General features: G+C 34.0%; 2 protein-coding genes across 4 annotated transcripts; both read right to left on the reverse strand.

Annotated features, from left to right (window-relative positions):
- Positions 1-1,150: 1,150 nt before the first annotated feature.
- LOC105116908 (protein NSP-INTERACTING KINASE 1-like) lies at positions 1,151-5,405 on the reverse strand. 2 transcript variants are annotated; one of them, XM_011014412.1, is made up of 11 exons: positions 4,246-5,405; positions 4,018-4,150; positions 3,807-3,878; positions 3,567-3,710; positions 3,383-3,454; positions 3,234-3,293; positions 3,040-3,137; positions 2,789-2,938; positions 2,360-2,701; positions 1,871-2,250; positions 1,151-1,766 (listed from the first exon to the last, which is right to left on the reverse strand). In XM_011014412.1, exons 1-11 carry the CDS (start codon positions 4,355-4,357, stop codon positions 1,446-1,448), a joined length of 1,884 nt encoding a protein of 627 aa, XP_011012714.1. In that variant the 5' UTR covers positions 4,358-5,405; the 3' UTR covers positions 1,151-1,445. The 2 variants fall into 2 exon arrangements, with proteins under 2 accessions (XP_011012714.1, XP_011012715.1); XM_011014413.1 differs by having other exon boundaries at positions 2,789-2,935; positions 4,246-5,340.
- A 9,034-nt stretch (positions 5,406-14,439) lies between these two features.
- LOC105116909 (pentatricopeptide repeat-containing protein At3g02490, mitochondrial-like) lies at positions 14,440-20,658 on the reverse strand. Of its 2 annotated transcripts, XM_011014415.1 has the most exons (3): positions 18,478-20,658; positions 14,882-15,035; positions 14,440-14,807 (listed from the first exon to the last, which is right to left on the reverse strand). In XM_011014415.1, the coding sequence occupies exon 1, from the start codon at positions 20,527-20,529 to the stop codon at positions 18,550-18,552; it is 1,980 nt and encodes a 659-aa protein (XP_011012717.1). In that variant the 5' UTR covers positions 20,530-20,658; the 3' UTR covers positions 14,440-14,807; positions 14,882-15,035; positions 18,478-18,549. The 2 variants fall into 2 exon arrangements, with proteins under 2 accessions (XP_011012717.1, XP_011012716.1); XM_011014414.1 differs by lacking the exon at positions 14,882-15,035.
- Between the last annotated feature and the right edge of the window lie 606 nt (positions 20,659-21,264).

A 21,264-nucleotide genomic window follows, 5' to 3' on the forward strand; every position in this document is an offset into this window, starting at 1 on the left:
CTTTTAATTTTGCTTCATGTGAAAAATGATCGATGTATCCATGGCTTGGCTTGGTGTGGACGCATCATATAATTACACATGCATGCTACCGCTTGTCACACAAGGACATTCATGTACAACCGACAAAGACTACCGTACGCCATCTTCTTTTTAGGATTTATATTATCTCCCGTATAGTAATTCTGTGAAAAGCCTATGTTTTAACCCAGGCACCAAAAAAAGGGGCCTTAGTTATCCGCCCAACATTTTTTTTTTTTCATCAAATTCTTATGGGTTTTCTAGTTATGACATTATGTTCCAGTTCCTTTACTAGGTTGCCGTCAAGAATTAAGAGTTTTTTCTATTATATGTTTGGGCTTCTAGGATGTTTTTATGTCAATGTCTTGCTCAGTTGTCTGATTTTATGGTTGAAATGTATAGTTGGGCTCTACAGATTCCGAACAAGAGGAGCATATGAGAGAATAAGAAAAAAAGAAGGCAAGGATGGATTTTTAGAGAACTGCTAGTTTAGTTCCTGAATGGAACTCTTGGGCTCTACTTCTTTGCTGCAGAATTATGTTTCTGGTATTTTTTCCTCGAAATTTGATCTTCTTCATAATTCTTCTATCATGTATCAGCATGAATTAAGCCGAGCTGCCTGCCGATTCCTTGCATACTGAATTGCTTTCTCAAGATGCAAAAACTCGTCCTCATCGAAGTGAGTGCCAGACAAGTTAAAACAACCGAACAACAACAGGAGGCATGCTTGTCCTTTGTCATGGGGCAGAGAGAAGTAGAGTTCTTGTGCCAGAAGTTACGTAAGCTTCAAGGAGGTTGATCCCTCGTAATGGCAAACAGAACGTTGGGAAGAGGTCACCACAATGCTTGAAAATGAGGCATGTGAGATTCAGGGCAATTACAGTAACCAGCAAACTGACAGTTTTGACTCTAATGATGAAGATTGCAAGATTTTAATGAGGAATTGGATGTGTCTTATGATTCAGAAACAGAGAGTGAAGCAGAAATTGATGGCGGCGTTGCAGAAAGTAATGTTGATCTTGTAGGAAAAGGAGGGAGCCTTGCCTCATTAAAGGCTTCTTTCGAAACATTCAAATTACCTTTTGATAACACTGTTCTACGTCCATTTCATTCATATATATAATGAACAAAATTAACTCGCAAACTAAATTGGATCCTCATAGAATTGTCACTCGGTGGCAATACAAATACAAGGATTTTTCAGTAGTGTCAGTTTCTCAATACAGGATCTGTACAATTTGATGAAAACATCAAGCCCTTTGGAGCTTCGATTATACTACTATAATACAACAAAAGAACCCTCAATCATGAAAATACTATCACAAAACAGCTTCTTCTATAACTTGATCTTCCATTATTCGAAGTCTCTTCAAAATAGAAAAAGAAAAGAAAGGGAAATATATATATTAAAAAAAATTACAAGGCATTCACCTTGGACCAGAGAGCTCCATTGCCTGGACTAGTAATGAAGAGTCATCAGTGAGATCAGAATATCGATCCGACGAGGAGAACTCGTGGGGTTTGGACTTAGTTGCTTCTGCTCTTTGAGAAGCTTCCCATCTCTCTGCAAGACCATCTCCTTCAAGCATTCTAACTACTTCAGACATTTTGGGTCTATGGTTAGGAAGGTATTGGGTGCTCAAGAGGGCAACTTGTACCATCTCTTCAAGCTCAATTCTATCATAATTTCCCTTTATATCCTTGTCTACAAGCATTTCAAGCTTTTTCTCCTGATGAATTTTCTTTACCTGCAATCATAATCAACAACTGTCAGAGACCTGAATTCCAGACGGTAAAACAAAGGTTCCTAAAGCACCTATAGGCAACATGATTCTAAGTAGATTGTACCCACCCAGTCTAGCATGGCTCCTTTCTGGTTCGCTGCCTTGCCAAATTCTATTGCTCTTTGGCCTGTGATTAATTCAAGAAGCAGAATTCCAAATCCAAAAACATCAGTTTTCTCTGAGGATTGACCTGTTGAAAGATATTCAGGTGCTATATGCCCAATGGTGCCTCTGACAGCAGTCGTGACATGTGAATCTTGGTGATCTAAAAGCTTTGCCAACCCAAAATCACCTACTACAGCCTCACAATAATCATCAAGCAATATATTTGCAGCCTTAACATCCCTGTGGATTATCTTTGGATCACACTGCTCATGGAGGTACAAGAGTCCCCTCGCAGCTCCTAAGGCAATTCTCTTCCTGGTGCCCCAATCCAAGACTGGTTTCCCTTCCAAAAATAAAGCAGGATCATCAGTTTAGCTACTCAAAATATTCATTTTTACCAATTTAGGTTAGTGGCATTGACAATCTTAGCAACAGAAATCAAATTATGCTACCTTTGAGACGCAAAGCTACGCTGCCATTGGACATGTATGGATAGACTAAAAGTCTTTCTGTTGGTGTCATACAAAATCCATAGAGCCTAAGGAGGTTCCGGTGCACTGCTAAGCTGATCATCTCAACTTCTGTTTGGAATTGAATCTCTCCTCCAATGGCATTGCCATCTTTAAGCCTCTTGACAGCTACAACAGTCCCATCATGGAGAATCCCTTTGTACACAATGCCAAAACCTCCCTTTCCAAGTATGTTCTTATTGCTAAAGTTGTTTGTCGAAATCTGAAGTTCCCTAAACTGGAACCTCCTCAAGTTTCCAAGAGAAACTTCCTCGTGCTGGCGATCTGATGAACCACGGAGTTGCATCATTGATTACTATAAGGACTAATTACCATAGCAAGTGAAATTGAAGGGTTATATACGTTACACACCTTTAACATCGAAAAACGTTGGTTGATTGTGCCTTTGCCTCCACCACAAAAATAATCCAATCCCAAGAATGATAAGTGAGGCAGAACCAACGCTTGAGCCAAATGCAACAGCTATTTTGTGACTCTTTGGTTTGTCTGAAGGTAGAGCTGCTCAAGATGTGATGAGATTACTGTGAGGATCAATCCAAAGCAAGTAGCAAGTTATGAATCGAGCATCACTGAATCAGGATAGAAAATTCCGGTTTCCTTACTTTGTGTGCTATTCAAGTTCATCGACATTGGCATTAGTGTTGTCCCAAAGCATTCTGGTTCAGAACCTGTTGGGCAGATTAGAGGGTTTCCAGCAATGCTGCCAGAAAAATAAATGCAACAGAAGATGCATTCAAAGTTGGCCTTCCAATACACTATTCTGAGAAAGAGAGAGAGGAAGAGGGGAGAGATTTACCTGAATGTTTTGGTAGGAAATCTTGGTACAGGGCCACTCAGGTTATTGAACGACAAGTCACTGAAATCCACAGGCAAAAACACTTTTGATAACACATTTTAATCAGGTTATAAATCTCTGGTTTACAAGAACAGGGTCGAGATACATACAGTAACACAAGCTGGGTCATGTTAGCCAATGACAAGGGGAATTCTCCAGATAGACTGTTATTATTTAGCCTCCTAATCCAGTTCAAACAACCCAAATTAAAATTAGATCCAAAGGACAGATTCTTTAAGATGCAACAACAAAGTACTTGAGCTTGATATTGTGATTGCAAGATTTCAAACTCACATGTATTCTAGACTCCTCAGATGGCCTAAAGAGGAAGGAATTTTCCCAGTAAAGAAATTATCAGAAAGATCAAGTGTGTGAAGCTTTGAGAGCCGTGCTATTTCTGCAGGAATTGGTCCTGTAATATTATTGCTTTGCAGGAGCCTGAAAATACATATAACATCCCAGAAGTTAAGACCAGTGACATATAAGGAACACTCTTCAAACTTAAGAGATGTCCATTTGTTTCTGATTACTCACACAGTCTGAAGATTTGTCAAGTTGCCAATAGTTGGAGAAAGAGTTCCAGATAAATTCTGGCTTGGAGTTCCCCTGCAACAAGACAATTTCAGCAACCTCAATAAACGATCGTTTCTTGTTTCCTTACAGCTAATTCATATTGGTTTCTTAACATTCATGCTATGTCTAGAAATTTTTGTACTATGAAAATAAAAGATTGTAGAGGACTTACAGGCCAATGACAAGACTCTCAGGAGAGCAAGTTACCATGGTCCAGCTACATGGATCAACAGCATCTCCATCCCAATTATCAAGAACCCCATGAGGATCATGTAAAGAAGCTTTTATTCCGATTAAAGCTTGAACTGAAATATAGACACCATTGTCAAAGAAAAAAAATACCCTTCCATTTTTCTTCATATTTGAAGCTGAAGAAAAAAATAAAGAATCTTGAAGTTACCTTCATAATTTACTCCTTTAGGAGACAACAATCCATTTGCAGTGGTCGAAAACCACAAGAAAACCACAAAATGGAGACCAACTTCTCTTATTCTCATTGCCATTGAAGTCATGAAGTGAGCAAGAACCGCAAAACAAAAAAGAAATGCTAAATTTTTTAGCTAATGGCAACAGTTTTATCTACTAGGAAAAGCAACTTTCAAATCGGATTACTTTTGCTCAAGGTAATCCTTAGATTAGAACCCACTCCCTGCTTTACAAGCCAGAAATCCATTCACCAAATTCTTGCTTGTGTCAGAGCCAAGAAAAGAACCAGTTTTTTTGGTTGTATAAAGGGGACTAGCATTAGCATGCTTGTCATTGAGTCAGTATAGGTTAAGGAAATCATTATATATATATATATATGAAACGCACCAAACGTAATTAAATCTAGGCAATATTCTCAAGAGAAGGAGAGAAATGGAAATTCCCATTTCTGAGATAATCATGCATTGGCCTGACAAGCATATATACTATTGAATTTTATATTCCTCACCACAATTGTAACAACCAAATTAAAAGGGAACAACGCATGAGTGGAATTATAATTATTACAAAACCTCAAGCATTTTTTAATGTTTGTAGGCATAGTGAACCAAAATTCTTTCTGGGTTAGTGAGTCATCAGTCATCTTATTACCTAGAGATGGGTTATGCAAATGTTGTTGTAGTTTGTACGAAAAACAAATACAAAAACAGGAGTATTGTCATGTCTGTATGTACTTTACTCGGTTATGCATGGTTATCAACAACAACCAAAAAAAAAAAGGGGGCAGAGAGAGAAAGAGGGTAAAGGTTGTGTGATCAAATTGTATTGCTTGAGACATGGAGGAATCCTACATTCTCTGGGTTTGGCCATACAGTAAGAGAACTAAAAACCATTTTAAAAACTTTAAATTTTAACATTTTGTGAGAATGTGAGAATCTCGAGGTAGAAAATTGATGGTGGTGGTGGATTTGGTCACCCACCATGCTAGGACCATGAACCCATCAGTATCTGTGGTGGCACTAAACATTTTAGTATCACTTACCATACGTTCATGCCGATGCTTGTCAAGTAGTATGTATGCCCAGTCACTTTGTGCGGTAAAACGTTAAGAGGTTTCCTTTTGTATATTCCATATAGCCAACCACTATCATCTAACAATCACACGCAGAGAGTCTTCTTTTTCCTTCTGCAGACTGTCATTCCAAACCAAAATCTACTCAGAAAAGAGAAACTTTTAATAGCTAAAGCTGCCATCCCACTCTTATCTTTCTATCCTCTGTTAAAAGAGTCGGCCGATACTATGGGTGAATCCAGTGGCTTGTTCATTTGGGTGTATCTCGGATCAAATCAATTAAAAATTCAATTTCTTAAAACCAATATTGTTTCATAGATTAAAAATGAAAAAGAAGAAAAAATCTTACTATTTAACCTGAGTCCACACATTCAACTTATAATAGCATATTGTGCGAAGGTAAACCCTCAGCCATGCTTATAACTACGTTTTCTAGTGATAAAATCATTAATTCCCTTTTATCCATAACGATATAAATGGGTAGTAAGTTTTAAAAAAAGAATAACAAATAGAAAGGTTATCATTGGCTAGTATGAGCATTCAGCATGCTTATAAAATGGGGCATGGAATGTGGTGGTGGATAGGCTTTTGTAGGGCCATTGAAGATTTGCGATGATCATCTTGGAATCCACATTTCGAGCATGTTTCAATAATCATGCGAACCTATAAATTATTAAATTCCCATACCAAATAAACGAGGGCTGATTTTCAGCCCTAGAAGAAGCCTCAATTAATGTAGTAATTGTTCCTTCTAAGAAAAGGGTATATGATGTATTTGATAGGGACACAAGCATCAAAATAGTCCAACGTCAATGTCAATTGTATAAGAATTAGGCAATTCACCAAAGAAGCAATGCATAATGGCATTTGGTTATCATTGTAAGGAATTGCAGGTGTCCACAAAGATTCTAGCATCCATGCTTGAAATTGCCTATTAGCTCGAATTGCAAGTGTGTTTTAGCCAAAAACCAAACACTCACTTCCCCTGTGCAAGATTTTGAATCTAACTATAAAACTCGCACAACTTAATATATTAGCTTGACGAGTCTTACATGTTAATCTAGATTAACTTAAAAGACACCAACTTCCTCTGGCATGGTTTTAAGACAATGATTTTAAACCAATAACCACTAGAAAGTATAAAAGACAACAGATATTCATGTTAAGAGGGCTGAAGCTCTAATCATAGCCAAAATCAAACGTTAAACAATCAGGAATGATTTTGAGCTCATTTATGACTGAGCTAACATGATTCCAAACAACATAATCTATGCAGTGGAGACATGGGAGGGATAAGAATGGCGAAGACCCCAGCAGCCCAAAGGGCAATCATATCACAAGCAAAAGGAAACTGGAATTGACCAAACAGAAGGAAAGAACATGTCACTTTAATGCTATAAAATGACAAATATGTCCAGAGGTTAGGGACAGCTGGGCACAATTGTCTCTTTCCCTTGCATCCCACTGACAGATTTTTTTTCAAAAAAAAGGGGGAGATGCTCACAACTCGTAACCATAACCTTAGATTTTGATTCCAATTATCCATGGTATACTTTAGCTAGCCCTTCATTTGTCAGCATTGTATGTCCTTTCTGCTTCTTTTGTCTTTGGAGACCTGACAACCGTAGGGCCCACCACTCACTTGTGTGACGTGGAACTCTACAGTTAGTAAGATCTTGACATGTGGCAAGGTCTCGTGACCCTCACGTGTTATAATGCCACATGTCATACCATGATTTGATTTGAGAATAGCCCAGGGGGCTAACCTAATCGCCTTTACACTCATGTTCGTGAACACTTATTATTTTTTAAAATAAATTTTATTTAAAATATATTAAAATAATATATTTTTTATTTTTTAAATTTTATTTTTTAACTCAATATCTCAAAATAAAATAAAAATACTAAAAAATAAATTTAAAATAAAAGGTAAATTAAACCACCACTCCAAACATAAAAAAATTAAAAAGATTAACACTAAATTATATAATTTAATTGGTTAGATATTAGATTTGTTTTTTATAAATTATTAATTTGAGTTTTATAAATTTTAAAATTATTAAAAATTTATATAGTTATTAATTTTAAAATTTATAAGATTAATTAAGATATATATAAATTAATTTTAATATTATATTAATTAAAAGAAAAAAAGAAGAAGAAGAAGAAGAATTGAGGAGATAGAAGGGTAAGAATTGGGTGCATGTAGCGGTGGGTCTAACCCTGTAACATCACACTCCTTGAGCACAAAATAAACATTCTGTACGTAAGATAATGGCTATCTACCCCCTATGTATTGTAAACTTGGGTTTGGGCATTGATGTTCTACATTTGGATCTTGCTAAAGCTTCATTAATAGGTTTTTCCAAGACGTACTGCTCGGCGTAAATCCAAGCCACAATTGTCTAATGAATTTACGATCTCACAAAGTTACCATCAATTCGTCAAGATTTAATCTTTGACTACGTATAGATGATTCTGGGGACACAAAAAAAAAAAAAAAAAAAAAAAAAAAAAAAAAAAAAAAAAAAAAAAAAAAAAAAAAAAAAAAAAAAAAAAACCTCAATGTAACCTCTATTGTAGTATCCTATTACCACCTCAGTCTCGATCTTTTGGTTTTTTAAATTTTACCCCAACATAATTTACAGTATAGACCATACATGTTGCCATTCCGTCAATCAATTGTATGTGATTTACAATGATTTGACACTAAAAATAATTATTTAGGATAAATAGGAGTTTACAACCACTAATGCCCGTGCTTTGCTATAGGTACAAATTCAAGATGTTGGTAACAGTCTTGCAAGGTTTTTTTTTTTTAATAAACATGAGTCGAAATCCAAAGAAAACATGGTTGAAATCGATTATGAGTAACAACAAATTCAAATACCAAAAGTCTTAAGCAATGTTGTTTTCTTAAATGAAAAAAAATAAAAAAGTAGTTCATGAAAAATGTTTAATTCGATCTAATAAATTAATTTTAAAAACTCTTGATTGTATAAGAATTGACATAACATAATCAAATCAATTTATAATCAAATCAATTTAATAAAGTCAAAAGGAACCCAAATAACATTTTAAAATATAGGTTAATTTTTTAAAAAAATAATAGTATGGCATTTTTTTAATTTTGAGATGGAGACTAAATAAATAACTCTACAGTAAACACGGGTTAAAAGAAAAAATCATGAACTAAGTAATGGGTATAATTAAATTATATTAAGTTAAAAAGTTATTTATTATCTTTCTTTTCCTTTCTTTTATTCTCTCATGACCCTACATTAGGTTTGGGTTAGATTGAATTCAAGTTAGATTGAAACTTATAAGATAATTAGAGAGTAAATTGAAAGAAAAGAGCTTATACTAAGATGGGATGCAATTTTGAACTTAATTGAAGGGTTTTTATATAATTAAAGACCAAATTAATTAAAAAAGGTAAAAAAGTAGTTAGCAAGTCGAATACACGATAATAAGTGGGAAGAACCGTCTTGGAGGTGCATGTAAAGTCTTTTAACTTCCATAACTATTCGTGTCTTTGACGTTGCCTCGACATCCTTTTATAAAACAAATAAAGTCTTAAAATTTATTTCGAATTGTCTGCAAATTAAATGAAATTTCTTAACTGCCAATGACTGGTGATGACCGGAGTGATGGCATTGTTTAATATTTAATTACATTGGGATAATATTGATAAAATAGTAATTAGTTAGAGATTAAATTGAGGTTTCTTCATGATTTTTTTGGAGGGTCGGAAACACATTGAAACTGAATAATTAATTATATTATCATAATCTTATTGGTATATATTATCACAATAATTATAATTATATTTAGCTGTATTGTTCCTTCTGAGTTTAATTGAAACAGTAATCGATCTATATATTTAATTGAGAAAATGGCTCTTCCTATCCAATCTATTCTTATATATTTAATTGATTCATACAGTCTATTTATATTTTATATGTTCAAAATACATATCATTAAATTATTTTAAAAAATTTTTATTAAACTTGCAATGTGTGAAATAACTTATATGCACAAATTGTCAAAACTAAGTATTAAATCTCACTTAGTGAACCCTAAATCAGAGTCTCAAATCTTTTTCTCTTACTCTTTAATTATTTGATATTTAAGACATAAATTTTGAATCTATTTGGAAGTATGGTTATAATTATTTTTAAAATATTTTTTATTTAAAAATATATTAAAATAAAAATTTTTATTTTAAAAAAATTATTTTTGATATCAGCATATTAAAATAATTTTAAAATATTTTAAATAATATTAATTTGAAGTAAAAAAACTAAAATAAAATTTAAAATATTTTTAAAGTACAAAAATAAATAAAACCGGAATATTTTCACATATAAGTCACATGGTGTGTTTTCCTGGGAGACACGACAACCTTTTAATGATACATTTGATACAATTAAGCATATAAGAATAGATTGGATACAATCCCAAAAATATAAGGAGAAAGCGTGGTGTGTCTTGTATTTAATGAATAAATTCACAGAGAGATGCCCTAATAAGGAGAAAATAATTATGCTCACATAAGTTGTCGAGGCTTGAACGGAGGAGAGGAGGCAGAGGTGACCAGAGGTGACCAGAGTCGAGGAGCCATTAGGAAAATAATTTAAGGTTTTTATTTAATAATTTTTTTTTTAAAATAAATAAGATATATTTGTTAATTATATTTTATGATGTGAAGATTATCTTACTTAATTAATAAAAAAAATCAAAGTATGAAGATTGTCCAGCCCACTTGTAAAACATGCAAAATAAATATAAAAAAATATTTTAAAATATTTTATTTATAATTTTGTCTAAAATCTACATTTATTTTAGATAAATTTTATAATGTCCAGAAAGTAAATAATAATATTTTATTAGTTACTTTGTATATAGATCCACTTTAATATATATATATAAGACAAAAAAAATATTCATATAATTTTTTATGAATCATGTGTTTTATCCATCTTCTTTTTTTTTTTTGGTATTATCTCTTTCTCCTATATAAATCCGAAATTAAATTTTCCTTAATCTTAAGCCAGCTCTGAGAAGAGGAGAGATCCATCACTTCGCCTTCTACCTTGTTGATAATTAATAGCAAGTACAAACCCACTCACATGGCATATGCCCTAGACAACGCCAAGGCAGCCAAAAAGACAGATATTCCACTCCATTCAAACCAAAGTTCAGAAATCCCTGGACCCCATCTTGCTGTCCCCATGTTTCACAACCCTGTCTGATGGTCTTCCCCAGCGCCACTATAATGGTGGGTCATTTCCCATCAAAGAAGCATCAAAAGGGTTGATCATGCATGCTGCATCATGGGATGCAATGGCTGATTATCAGAAAGTTCACTTGAAGTACCCATGGCTTAATTGGCGATATCAAAAGTTTTACAAACATCTTAATATTTTTTGCACATTATGCACTTCTTGCAATGTGTTCTAGCGATCCTTCTACTTCTTGTGATGCGTGTCATTCCTTATCTACGCATAATTCGCGTTATCGCAGGGATTAGTCGTGATGCGCATAAGCTGACCCGAACACTCTACATAAATAAAATAAAAAAATATTTTCTAACACAATATAAACTTAGATTGTAAAATTATAAGTAGTTTTTTAAAACAATTATATATTGATAATTTTAATTTAGAAATTAAAAAATATTAAAATTTAATAAAATAAATTAATAATATTATAATTAATAAATGATCTAAATAAAATAAAAAAGACAGATAGTATGAATCAATAATTTAATAATATGAAAAAATAAAAAGTCTTAGAATAAATTTTTTTAACACAGAGAAATCACTAAAAGATAGTGATAATACATAAACTTAGTGATAATCTGATTGTTTTTATCACGATAAGTTTTCATAGATTCCTTTTGGGTTGTAGGTAATGAGTTTAAATTTATAATTAACTAACATAAATTTAATAATAAAATAAACTCCTAAACAATGTCTAGTGCGCTAGAAAAAATTCAAATTAAAAATAATTATTTAAAATTAATTAATTAAATAAATAGAATAATAATAAAAATCTTCATGTTAAAATTCTTTCAATGTAGCCTGAATGTTTAATTTTTACATATTCTTGATAGATTTGAGTCCTGATTTTAAACTTGTCATTCTCTCTTGTTTGAATGAATTATTGGACCTGCGATATATAGTTGAAAAGTTTTAGATGTCTAGTATTTATCCCAACTTTAATCGAAATAAAATTCCACTAGTAGCTCTAGATATGTCTTAAACAGTACACAAAGGTTTTGTATTTAATAATATTAGTTTACTAATTTTGACCCTCTGAAATATTATGTTCCCTAACTTCATTTGATTTGAAAATTTATCATAATATATTTTCATGTAAAATTTCAGCTTTGTCCAGTATATGGTTTAAAAAATATGTTCAGTCTTGCAAAACTAATCAAACATTTTAAGGTCAAATTTAGATCTTACTTGGTTTAGATCATAAATTTAGTAAACTTGTAAAACTGGATAGAGTTTATTGATTTTACCAATTTAATTAATTTTACATGAATTAAGTTTAATTTTACGAGTTTCAAGTTTTTAATCCGATTTAGTTATATTAGATACACAATGACTCGTAAAATTATAAAATTTTAAAATTCAACTCTAATAACCTTGATGGCGTTCCTCTAAAGATTCCAGTGAATTAGCACTTGAAAAAAGAAGAAGAAGAAGAAGAATATTAATCCCCATTCAAACAGAGAGCCATTGGAAGTGAGAAAAAGAAAAAGGAGAGGAAGGTGTTCACAAATGGAAGCCATTCTTCTTGAGTTCTTGTAGGCCACACGAAAGGAAGGGGAGGAAAAACAATTCAAATGATTCAAATGATATCTGTATCTCTCTAATGGGACAAGGAGGAGGGAGGATCGTTGACATTAAAGTGAAAGTTATGAAAATGTTGATAAGATGAAAGACAGTAATGGTAGCAGTATCAATTACATGGTGTGGAGGGAAAGCAAATATTAAAAAACATTAGGGCCCATTTTTTTTTCTTTCACCAGCAATATATGATGTTCTAGCATGTTGAAAAGAACCCCCACAAGACCAGAAACTTGCTTTATAGTACATCCTCTAGCCCCTCCTGCCCACGAGATTATTTGGTTCCATGGTCCCATGCTGTTCTTTTCATAACTGTGCTTACAATGTGTTGCCTCTGAAACAATAATTGCACTCCCTTCCCTCTCTCTACTCATCTTCAGAGAAAACCCAGAAATCATTTCTTGGCTTTCTAAATTGAAATTTCTTGGTATCATCCACAATTTGCACAAGATGAAAGTTGGTCCGTGTATAATGAACATTTTTGGAGGCCAAATGATGCTAATATTTCATGCTTTGATGAGATAAATGGCAAAAAAATATCCATTAAATTCGAATGCAATTGCAGTTCAAAAATATAATATTTAGGCACATGAACCAAAGCCACCCTTGATTCTTTCCCCTTGTTTTTCTTTACTGTTAAATTTAACTTTACCCCGCAAAAAATCACCCTGCGATTGTCTTTAGATTCACTTGCACACAAGCATACGGACATGTATATATATTATAATAATAGTCACATGAATCCAAACTATCCTTCCGTATAATATTAGTCTAGGCAGGCACCAAGCATTCCTGTGAATCCTGTCAGAGCAATATCAAACCTTCCAGGTGTTTATATATACTGGGCTCAAATTTCACACTGTGGCATCACCAACTCATAAACATGTATATTGCAGAACTAGTTTGATTTTTGGGGCGGATAAAAACCCTAGCTAGCTAGACTGCAATGGTCCAGTTAGTATTTGGTCCCCTACACACTTAAATTCACAGATTCAACTGTGACACTACGTGCAGAAAGAAGTAACAGCTACTAATCATCACAAAATGATGGCGATTTTGTCATACTTGTTGTAAGAACCTCAGTTGTCATCTTTTCTAAGCCCAGAAACTACGAAACTTATCACATGAATTCAAGATATATGAATACTAGGCTCCAAGAAGAAACTTCAATGCTTTTTTCCCATTATAAATTCAGTTCAACATTCCATCAACTTAGTGAACAATAGATACAGATCATTTGTTTGGTCACACTCATCACGTTTTGCTAATTGATGAGTCTTATTCGATCCATTTGCCTGCAGGGTTTTAGTGGTAACAATAATGGGAACATACATACAGACATACACACACACACACACACACACACACACACACACACACACACACACACACACACACACACACACATGACCATGGTGGTGTTTTGAAAGGAAATATAGGAAAGGGCAACTGCTGTTACATTTTCTATGTGCAACTCGGAAAGATGAACACTACAAGTTTGCATGCTCTCTAAGAATAAACAGTGCCGAAAACGCAGAATTAAGTTCAGTATTAACCTAATCACCTCATTAAGAGTGGAAAAGTTTGCAATCAAGAATCATTTACAGCAAGCTAAGTGTGGATGTGAAGTTTTTTTTTCTTTTGTTTTTCTGGAAGGCATTCTGCGGAAAGCCTGCACGGTCTTACCCTCTCTAGAAACACATTTTGAAACCCTATGCTCACCTAGAGCATCCACATCTCCAGTTAGAACAAAAGCTCATGCTTTGGTCCCCCCCACCTCAATTATTCAAAAAGAACAAAATCGGGAAACTACATCAAGGGAACAAGTAGATGCTTGCCTCATCAAAGCCTAAATCGTATGGCTGGTTTTACTGAGAGTTACTGTTCATGAAGATGTTTGCAAATTATGAAAGGATTTCGAATGACAGAAAATGAACTTCGTATGATAAGAAAGGCGCTTAACCAATACAAAAGCAACTATTATCTGATTCTTGGTTTTTGTACAAACAAAAGGAAAAGGTTAATAACAGTCAAATACAGAAACTGCTGGTTTCACTTGAAGGTGGAGCTGGGATTTCCGACTACGCTTTAAAGTGGGTGCACCCACCGGCACCCTTTGTGCCAGCAGATGCATACACACCAAAAGTACTCATCATTTCACCCATAATGTGATACACAGTGTGGAAGGATATATTGCAGTTGATTAATATGGAAATGAAAATCAAAATGACTAAATCAAGGATATATGTGATGAAAAACTACTCAACAAATATTTCGGTTACTGATTTTAACTTGATGTTCTGGAACCTTTTTCAATCTACTAGAAACATTTGGATGGATCTCATATTGAAGTATAAGATGGAAAGTTGAAAACAGAGATCCACAACATAAGCAGACTTGCAAGATACAAGAACTTTGATTGTGGAATAGTTTCTGCATTTGCAATGCATATAATGGGTAAAAATGAGCATAGGAGGCAAGTCAAAAGTAGCATTTATATAGACTTCATCACAGCTTCGTGCTAAGTGCTAACCCTTCTCCTATATTGATGCTGTGGCTTTGGAACAATAATTTTCAAGATACCGACTCTGCTCCCGTAATCTGCAAAGAGATGATAAAGATTTTTATAATATATATGAAGATTTGACACGGTTGGTACATTTGGCAAAGAATACCTAGTTTGCAAGTATCTAGCGTGCTTGATCCTGCTCTGATAAAATGTACCATTTCAAGTTCAAATTCTGAGCCTTGCATTACAGCACCATCTAAAACCTCTTCTTGTTCCAAAAACTTATGCCACCTTGGGCATTATATTTCGATTGTTTTGTCCTGTAAGAAGCAGAACAAGCAGTATTGTACCTGACACCAATCCCAGATAGAATTTCTCTATTCTTTCAGTCTGTTACAGCTAAATTACAGCAGGGTGAAAATTCATTTCCTAGCTTTGTCTAGGATGGCAACACATTCTTGACTTGCCTGACATTTTCATACATATTTGATTTCGGAATTAACGTTCATAGGGTTGGGAAACACATTCTTAACTAACTAGAGCAAGAAATCATGTAAAAGTTAATTGGGAAACACAGTGCAATGTCAATGCCATTATGTCAACCCCAGAACTAAATCCTTCAGGAATACCTGTGTTATGACATCGACTAGTTACTTGAATAGTTTAGGATACAAAGCTAAAGATATTGTCGAGTCATGTCCAAACTTTGCATAAACTGCACAGAACATAAATTCTAAGATGCAATTGCAGCCGGTAGAACTGGAGAAACCAATCTTTCCCACCATTAAGTGCAACTTATATTCCGTGAAACAAAGAAAATACAATAGGAAGGCACTAGTTCTCCACATCTAACATGATGCACGGATCACAGGAAAAGGGAACTCAGGAGTGATGAAGAGTGACAGGTTACAATGATTAATAGTGAAATAGCTTAGACTGGATAGGAATTGATCCTTTCAATGCAAGCAACAGTAATAATGGAAGATCAGCACAATCAGGTGAACATCTCTGGAGAGCATTCAGAAAGGGGGCGAGGGGAACTGGCACACTACCAGTAAGAAACTGGACAGTTGCTTATGAATGGGAGGAAAAATCAGTAGTTTAGAGAAATCAACTAGTTGAAACCAACATGCATATCTAATCTAAACAATGACGAAAAATTCACATTTATTTGAACCAATTAACAATTTACTCGACAAAATAATTAAGAACTCAACTGTTTAAATATAATAAAACTTTATGACCTCTATTGTAACATAATTGAGCAGTTAAACAATAATCATATAAACAATAAAAGAAGATTAGCGCTTCCAACTTTTAAGCAGACTCATCTTCATAGCAAGTCTAACACTCAAAAGGTAACCGATGACAGAAAGAAAGCAGTAACACTTGAGAAACATGAACAGCACAACGGGCATCATTATGATGCTTGAAGGATGAGGTACAAACGAGTAGGTGATAGTTTGATTTCTGAAAAAGCACTCCATAGCATATATTATATCATGTTTACTTTTCAACGTGATATTTTATATCATTATTAATAATTCATTTGTCAAAAATACTGCTATATAATCTAAGCCATTAAATGAAGAGAAAAAAGAAAAAGAACGCAGTGGAGTTTGCAATTATCAGACAAGAAGAAAATCCTGTTGCAGATAATTTCTTGATAACTCTAAGAAATCAACAATATTTGTATGCCTAGAATGAGTAGTGTCAGATTCAAAATAAAAACAGAATGTACAGGGTTAAACTAAAACATTAATCGTCACCACAAAAGCAAAACATAATTAAGCCAGCAGGTAGTATACCTCATATCAAATCTAAAATTGATGTTCATACTTCCTAGCTCCTGTCAACTACTGCCTAAAAATGGGCATTTATTGTATTTCAAGATAAATTCAGCTCAAATCAGTTTCCTTCACATAAGTTTGAGGAAGCAGCCAACGATTTAGTTTGGAAGGTTCACTATTAAAAAAAAAAAAAAAACACACACCTTGTTTTACTTAGTCCAGTACCTGTATTGTTATCTTGTATTGTTATCTTCTACACAAACAAGAGAGAACAAAGTCTAGGGACAGCAGCCTAGGGAATGCTGAGACTGTCTAACTGATTTGCGCTCTAATTGTGTACAAGCTCCATAATAGGAAAGAATTACACAATAATTAGACTGCTATAATAGGAATAACTTGTTAGAAGAATCCAACTACAATGATAAATATGACTCCAATCCAAATGGGAAAGAAACACATATAATTAGCTAGAAATTACAAAAAAACTTCTCAAGAAACATAGACTGAAATTAGTAATGATCTCATTTTAATAATTTGGCCCACAAACTGGGTGTATGGAGTAAAGACAACGGCACAAAGTAGCATGTGCTCAGTGTTGTTAAGTTTACCGATACTGATATTTGGATGGAGGATACTCCTAATGCTATAGTTAGTCAGTGTTGGATGATTCTGTTTTTGATATTCATGATTAAATGTCACTATATCTTCCCAAAGAAAAATAAAAAGTAAAGAAAACAAATAGAGAGAAAGAAAGAGGGAGAGTAGAATAAAAAATTGTCTGCTTTTCCTTTCTTATGGGATCAAGAGAAAAAAGCACATTGAAAACATAGCTTTAAGGTTCCAATGCACAGATTCCAAATACTGTTTACTGTAACTACTACTATTGGTTTCTTATATTTCCATTTTATTAAATTAAACAGGTTTAATGCGTCATACACTCATATAGGCACAAGCATAGTCTCTATATAACACCATGTCAAATACAATACACAAAGCCCAGGTCATGCCATCCAACTTGGTACAGTCAAAGAGGGCTAAACAACAATGAAATGTTAACTTCAAATGTCTTTTACCCAAATGTCAAAGAAGAAATTCCAGTCTGCTGCTGCTTCAAAATAGGTCAGACAGGAGAGATAGAATTCACCACCCTTTATCTTGCAACCACCAAGATAGAAGGCTGGAAATGTCAGAGGGCCACTTGTAATATTGGGTTTCAAGAAACTAGTCAGGTTGATCCTATTAACAGGACAACTATTTACCTCATTAAAAAAAAAAAATACTCTTCTTACAATATCTGGGACAAATCAATTTGACTCCCAAAGGATGCTCTATCAAGAAATAGATTTCATAGTTAATACCAAACCTCTACTATATTGGATATTAACTCAACCTCATAATTATCAGTAAATTTGTAGGAAAACTACAATATATTTAAAGGTTTACGCAACAAAGAGCATCAATCAAAGACAAAGTATAGAAACCAAATTATTTCAAGATGATAAAATACTTACTTAGCATACTACAAGACAGACAGGATGACTAAAAAAACATTTGGTCATTGAGAAAAGATAAAGGAAGATTTGTTTTGGGGGTAAATCTAACAATTTGACAGCATCAAGGCAGACAGCAAAGTTATTTAACAAAGTTCAAGAAAACTAAAAATAGATTCCATAACACCAGATGCATAACAGGAATGAACTAAACAAATTTACTTCTTTCCCTAGCACAACTAACAATGGCACAGCAGTTTAAGCGCAAGTAAAATTTAAAAACCCAACTACTTGACCATAACTTCAGAAGTTCAAATGCAAATTGCGACTCATGCTATAAGCAAGCATGAAACAAAACATCAGGATAAGAATAGGGAAGAAGTACTTCAGAAACATGAATCACTAAATCTTATTTTCCACTAGAAAAAATTAATCATACACTGAAAGGAAACAGTTTCAAGCAGTATAGAAAGCGTTCGTACCAAAATTTGTGAAACAATGCCATTCTGCATTGACATCACAGAATACTCCACGTCATAAACTCCAACAAAAGCCTACACAGATACATCTGTAGCAGCAGTATCATTACTAAACTTCTTGGAACAGAAGAGATTCAAAACATCAGCACGGTTTCGAATGTAAATTGGGCATTTAGACAAGAAATCTTGTGCTTCGCCATGCCTTTTGGCCTTGAAAAACGCTTTAAACATACGAAGAGCAACAGATATAGATGGAAACTTCTTAGTGGTCATAGCATTCATAAAAGCAATGGCATCATCACCTGTTCCAGACTTTGATATGAACTCAAAAAATGGATCTATATGGGGTGGAATGCCATGGCTTTGCATCAAACCCAACAGGTTTAAGGCATCCTTAAATACACCCTGAACCAGTAATTTACTTATCAATACTTTGTATGTAGTCTGCCAAGGGCATAAATGATTATGACAGACATAATCACACAAAAGATTGCATGCATCCATCGCTCTGTTCTTGCGGCAATATGCATTTACCAACAACTCAATGGCATAACCAGCACCAGAAACTCCTTTTTTCTCAACCATTATTTTGAAACAATCAGATGCTTTTTCAAGATCCCCAGATACACAATGCCCTTCAATTAAAGATGCCCAAGCCTTGTAACTCAAATCTCTACCAGATGATTCCATATGATTCACAAATTCATTTGCTTCATCATTCTTACCAGCACTAGTAAGCCCAAATGCAATCTTTCTCTGCAAATTACCACTAGCTACAAAGCCAGCTACCTTCATTTCTCTTAAAACCTTATTGCACTCACCAAATTTACCAACATTCGTTAGAGCTTTAAGAACTGCATCCAGCATAGGATCTGTCAAAACATTCCCGTGGCCAGTAAAGATTTCCACAACTCTTGAAAACAAACCCATATCCAACTGTTTACCAACAACTATTTTCCTCAACAAATAGGTGCAACATTTAGCTGAAGGCTTATTTGCACCAGTCATTGCAAACTCGTATAAGTCTATGGCCTCCTTAATCATTTTCCTACTCATAAACCGTGCTAAAACAGTATCAAAAGTCCCCCTCTCCATTTCAAACCCATTACTCCTCATTTCATCAATTACCTTCCAAAACCTGTCAATGCAATCCTCCCTCCCCAAAACCCTAGCCATTGCATTATAACTCCTTCCATCATGCTTACACAACTCACTGTCCTCAATCCACCTAAAAAATATCAATGCTTTCACTGGCTCCATCACTAAATGCTCCAACACAATCTTCACTAAGTCACTCGAAAACTCCGCACACAAATGCTTAATTTCCCCTTCAACATCCCCTCCCCAAACCTTATTCCTAACAATCCTACTAACTCTCAAACCAATCTTTTCCACCGAATTATCCACTGATCCCCTTGCAAAAACCCCTTTTAACTTCTCTAAATCATCATTTAACCCTTCTTTCTCAAACTTCTCCTGCACTCTATCGCGCGTGACCCCTGACATGCCATGACCCTTTATCTTCATTTTGTCAACTAAATCCCAAAATTCTACAACCAAACCATTAACCCCCAAAATCTCTAACATCCAGTTATAACTTTTAGAGATCAATCTCCCACTATCCTTCTCCAAAACCCAATCAAAAAACCTCTTGGCCACTTCCGGTTTTGGTTCCAATGACTTCAAAACTTTCAAAACCAAGTCATGACTAATAACAACACTATTCAATTCCAATTCTTTACTAATCTCATCAAATTCATCAAACTTGGTAAAAGCGTCACAAACAAGCAAAACATGATCTGGGTCTTTTGTGGGCTCAACTAAGGATGCTTCAGATGAGAAATTACGAGCAAATAATGGGGTTTTGTTATAAATATTCGGTTTTTGTAGGGTTTCAGAGAAATGAGAGTTTTGTAGTGCAAGTGTGTGAAGTGAAGGAGACAGAGAGCGAAGTAGAGAAGGAGAGTGTTGCTGTAGTACCTGGAAATGATTGGAAATTTTGAGAGATGATAGCGGATACTTTCGGTAGAGAAGAACTCTCCATGAGTGTCTCATTGCTACAGTGTAAAGGTAGGGTTTTTGAGGAGCTTGAGAATCGGAGATTTAGGAATGGTGTGTGCTAAGAAGTGAGCGAGCCAGGGGTGTGTTTCCACTCTTAGGGTTTTAATTTTAGTTGTAGTTTTTTTTTTTTAAAAAAATGTATTTACTCTTCATCTCTTGAAATATTTCCTTCTACTTTCTTCATCATCTTTTTTTCAAGTTAGAAAAGTTGGTTATGGTAGAAGGAATATCTATGTTGTAGTTACACTGCTCAATAAAAATATCTATTAGATTTTTTTATCTCCGAATCTCTATATTGTTTAATCTTATAAACAAATTTAATGTTACCCCACTCAAAATATTTTTTTAAAAAATACATTACTAGTTCTTTATCGTATACTATTTATGATATTTTATTGCTATAGAATTTAATATGAGTTATTGGATATCAAGTTTTACTATATTTGATAGACTTGAAAATACAAAATTTATTCAGTACAATCACATGTGGGAGCATATATATTTTTACAGAGCATGTATAAGTTATACAAATTTACCCGTTCTAATAGCCCTCTTCTATATTCGAGTGTTGTCATTTTATCTTCATCAATGACGAATTTGTTTTGTAGGACTCATTTGTAAATATATCTAAGAATACAGGTGTTAATGTTAGTATTATAAATTCCACAAATGCTAGATGCTAGATTATATTGAGGATTCTAAGCTTATTCTATTATTATTTTTTTGGGT

Source organism: Populus euphratica, unplaced genomic scaffold, assembly GCF_000495115.2.
Source record: "Populus euphratica unplaced genomic scaffold, PopEup_1.0 scaffold1107.1, whole genome shotgun sequence".
In the NCBI taxonomy this organism is placed as follows: Eukaryota; Viridiplantae; Streptophyta; class Magnoliopsida; order Malpighiales; family Salicaceae; genus Populus; species Populus euphratica.